General features: G+C 53.8%; 1 protein-coding gene across 1 annotated transcript; it reads right to left on the reverse strand.

The window, feature by feature from the left end:
- Positions 1-217: 217 nt before the first annotated feature.
- On the reverse strand, positions 218-3,783 carry LOC122042124 (leucine-rich repeat receptor-like serine/threonine-protein kinase BAM1). The gene is made up of 2 exons (XM_042602076.1): positions 1,127-3,783; positions 218-838 (listed from the first exon to the last, which is right to left on the reverse strand). The coding sequence occupies exons 1-2, from the start codon at positions 3,747-3,749 to the stop codon at positions 456-458; spliced, it is 3,006 nt and encodes a 1,001-aa protein (XP_042458010.1). The 5' UTR covers positions 3,750-3,783; the 3' UTR covers positions 218-455.
- Positions 3,784-4,136: the final 353 nt, after the last annotated feature.

A 4,136-nucleotide genomic window follows, 5' to 3' on the forward strand; every position in this document is an offset into this window, starting at 1 on the left:
TATCAAATAATCCATCTTTTGGACCGAGAGATTATACCTAACTTTTTTTTTTTTTTTTTAAACTCTTTTTATTTTCGCTCAATTTTTTTCTTCATGCCTCAAATCCCTGGTCAAACAAAACCTCATCATTTCGCCACCCACAAAGGCCAACACAAGTCCTCACTCACGCTCTTCCAGGCAAGTAATTAAAATCTCCAGCTTTCCTTCACCGGACGCAGAAACAAACTACCTTTACGGCTTTACCATTTCTTTTACCTGATAAAATTCCACAACTTACACAAGTAGAGAATTAATTAGCTGGACTACCTGCAGCATTAAGAGCCAAAAGGAACCCCACCTTAAACAACCACCAACCATCACCACAACTTAGAAGAGCTGTACAGGAAAGGAAGGAACCCACGGGAAGGCTCATGGCGCAACCACGGCGCAAAATTTTACTTAACCACAGCTGCACTTCAAATGCTCAGGAGATCCGGCGGCGGCGAGCTCCGTGATTCTTCGTCCTTGATCGCCGGTGCAGCTCCCGGTCTCGGAAGATCCATTAGGATTTGAACCACCTCCCTCATGGTCGGCCGTTCCACGCTCTGCTCTTCGACGCAGAGCATGGCAACGTAGAAGACGTGCATGATCTCGTCCAGAGGAAGCGCAGGGATCCGAGGATCTGTAACCTTCAGCACTGCCTCCTTGATGGATCCCGTCATTTTCCGAACCCACTGCACGATGTCCACTCCGTCGCCGAACTCCCCCACCGGCCTCCGGCCGGTCACCAACTCCAGAAGCACCACCCCGAAGCTGTACACGTCGCTCTTCTCGTCCACCTTCAACGTGTATGCGTACTCTGTGGAAACAATTTAGAAAATTTTGAATTCGATGATGAATGAAGTGCTACTTTAGTTCTGGAACAAGGACTGGAGTTCTCTGCTTCCCAAAGTTGATTTGAGACAAAAAGTGATGCAAGAAAAGGCCTGCCGTAGGTGTACTTGGCTCGAAGGCTTTTGGCACAGTGACGACAGAATAGGAATCGGAAAACAGAGCACACAACCATGGTTGAAAAAAGAAACCAAAATCGAACCTTTTCTAGCTGCTGATTGTCGTCGATGAGAATACCATTGATTGTAGAAATTACCTGGAGCAATGTAGCCGTAGGAACCGGCGATGGCCGACATGTACTCGGAGGCGCCGGAATCCTGCAAGAACTTCGCGAGGCCGAAGTCCGCCACGTGGGCTTCGAAGTTGGAGTCGAGGAGAATGTTGTTGGACTTGACGTCGCGGTGGAGGATGAGCGGCGAGCAGTCGTGATGGAGATAGCAGAGTCCCTTCGCCGCATCGACGGCGATCTTGTACCGGGTGTCCCAGAGCAGGTGGCCGCCCTTGGTCCCGTGGAGGACCTCGCCAAGGCTCCCATTGGGCATGTACTCGTACACCAGCAGATTGGTCTCGTGATTGGAACAGAAGCCGAGCAGCCTCACGATGTGGCGGTGACGAATCCGGCCGAGCGTTTGAATCTCCGCCGAGAATCCGTGGTCGTGCGGCGACCCACGGGTCATTGCCGGGAGCCGCTTCACCGCCACCTGCTCGCCATTGGGCATTATGCCCTTGAACACGATCCCAGCGCCGCCTTTGCCGATGATGTTCTCCTCCTTGAGACAGTCGAGGACGTCGTCACAGGTGAAATCGAGGCGCTGGAAGGCAGTGAGGCGCCACATCCGGGCCTCGCTAGCTTTCTTTAGAGACCAGGCCTTGATAATGGCGGCGATGGAGAAGACGATGGAACAGACGAGGAGAGCGATGACCAGGAGCATCTTGAAGGAGGCCGGAAGCGGCCCCTTTGGATGACTGGAGTTGCCGCCGTTAATGGTGGGGCTACAGGAGACAAGGTAAGGACCGCAGAGATCTGGATTCCCCACAAATGAGCTCGCATTGAAGTAACTGAACTGCCCGGCGGAAGGGACTGGACCAGAGAGATTGTTGTAAGAGAAATCGACCGCCGTGAGGCTCTGCATCGTGCCGATCGACTGAGGAATACTCCCCTCGAGATGGTTTCTCGATAAATTGAGGTAGTTCAAGATTCGCATTCCGGAAATCTCCGGTGGAATCTCCCCGGAGAGCTCGTTGCGGCTGAGGTCGACGAAAGTTAAGAGCTTGCAGTGGCTTATTTCCGGCTCCATCTGGCCGGAGAAGCGGTTGCTGCTGAAGTCCACCTTGGAGAGTTCCTGCAACAACCCAATCTCCGGAGGGATGCGGCCAGAAAACTGGTTCTGGTTCAAGAGGAGCTTCTGGAGGCCAGAGAAGTTTCCTATGGACGGCGGAAGAGACCCCGAAAGCCTGTTGTTGGAGAGGTTGATCTGCCCTAGGTCCGGCGAGATGGCAGCGGCGCCGGTGTCCGGGAACCCACCGGTGAGGATATTGTCCTGGAGCTCGATTTGTGAGAGCTTCGGCAAACTGAACAGGACATCGGGGATGGATCCGTTGAGGTAGTTCTCCCCCATCCGAATCCTGGCTAGTGATTTGCACGTGCTGAGGGTCTCTGGAATGGGGCCGAAAAGGAAGTTGCCGAGGGCGATTAGGGTTTGTAGGCGGTTCTCCGAACAGAGGTCCGGCGGTAGCGTTCCGGTAAGCTTGTTTGATGATATGTCGAGGATCTGCAGACGCCCACTCTGCCCAAGCCGTCGGGGAATATTGCCGGTGAAGTTGTTCTCCCATAGCTGGAGCACCTCCAGAGCCGGCAGGTTGCCGAGGAAGTCCGGGATCGACCCATGGAGTTTGTTGCGGAACAGATTGAGCAGGGTCAGATTGCGGAGCTCCGCGAAGGTAGATGGGATCTCGCCGGAGAGGGCATTGTTGGAGAGATCCATCGACTTGAGGCTGCCTAGGCGGCCGATCTCCGGGGGAAGATTGTTCGAGAGGCCGTTCACCTGGAGGAACAGCGTGTCAAGGTTCCGGAGGTTCCCGAGCTCCGGTGGGATTTCCCCTGTCAGGCCGCAGTTGGCCATGTCGAGACGAACGAGCGACGATAGCCCACCAATCTCCGGCGGGATGCCGCCCTCAAAGCTGTTGAAATAGCCAACGTAGAGCTGCCGGAGACGGGTGAGATTACCGATTTCCCGCGGCAGGGATCCCACTAGTTCGTTGCCGGAAACGGCTAGATACTCGAGGAACTCCCAACGACCAAACTCCGGCGGGATGATGCCGGTGAAGAAGTTGCCTCCTAGATGGAGGTGGCGGAGGTTGGGAAGCTCGGATACTTCCGTCGGGAGGGGGCCGGTGAGGTTATTGTTGTAGAGGTCGAGGACGACGAGGTTCTTGAGGCGGGCAAGGGAGGACGGGAAGGTTCCATTGAAAATATTGTTGGAGAGATTGAGATGGCGGAGGCTTACCAGGCGAGAGAGCTCGGAAGGGATGGGGCCGGAGAATGAGTTCGAGGCGGCGGAGAGATTGAGGAGGTGGCCGAGGCGTCCGACGGCGGGTGAGAGCACGCCTGAGAGGTTGAGTCCAGTCAGATCGAGGGACTCGACGAAGGCCTGGAGAGGGTCACAGGTGACTCCTGGCCACGAACAATGTCCGTCGCCGGAGGACGAGTTCCAGGCGGAGAGCACAAGGGAGGGGTCGGAGACGGCCGCTTTGATTTCAAGCAGGGCGTCAGCCTCCGTCTCTTTCTGCGCCAACGCAGCGAGCGGCTCGACGGCAAGGAGGAGGAAGAAGAAGAGGATTTGGTGGCGGCGGCGGTGGCCAGGCCGCGCAGGCGCCATAGCTTTGGGTCGAGCTAAGGGAAGGACAACGACGATGGAGTGTCGGGGCTCGAGTGTCTTGCTTTTATTATGGGAAAATTAATATTTTATTTTTTATTTTTTTGCGGAAAACGAAATTTGTTTTAATTTTTTATAGTTTTTAGAATCTCGTATTTGTTGGTGGGGCCATCCAATCGAGAAGGTGGAGGGGGAATTGTTTTTTGCGTGCTTCTTTCAGTACATGCCCTCAAACTTGCATTATTGCATACATACCCAAATGTTCTCTCCTTTGAGGTGGGTAAACTTTCGGCGGAAATTTTCATTTCACCCCGATTTCTTTTCGAAATAACTTCTAAAACCTTCATTTAACTTTCCCCTGAAGTAAATTTTTTAAAAGGATTAACTTTG

This window comes from Zingiber officinale, chromosome 2A, assembly GCF_018446385.1.
Source record: "Zingiber officinale cultivar Zhangliang chromosome 2A, Zo_v1.1, whole genome shotgun sequence".
Classification (NCBI taxonomy): domain Eukaryota; kingdom Viridiplantae; phylum Streptophyta; class Magnoliopsida; order Zingiberales; family Zingiberaceae; genus Zingiber; species Zingiber officinale.

Bases quoted from the DNA above. Each gene is read 5' to 3' on its own strand.
- LOC122042124 (XM_042602076.1), bottom strand. From the start codon at position 3,749: ATGGCGCCTGCGCGGCCTGGCCACCGCCGCCGCCACCAAATCCTCTTC. The intron at 839-1,126 runs GTAATTTCTACA...TTGTTTCCACAG, and splicing joins CTACGGCTACATTGCTCCAG to AGTACGCATACACGTTGAAG.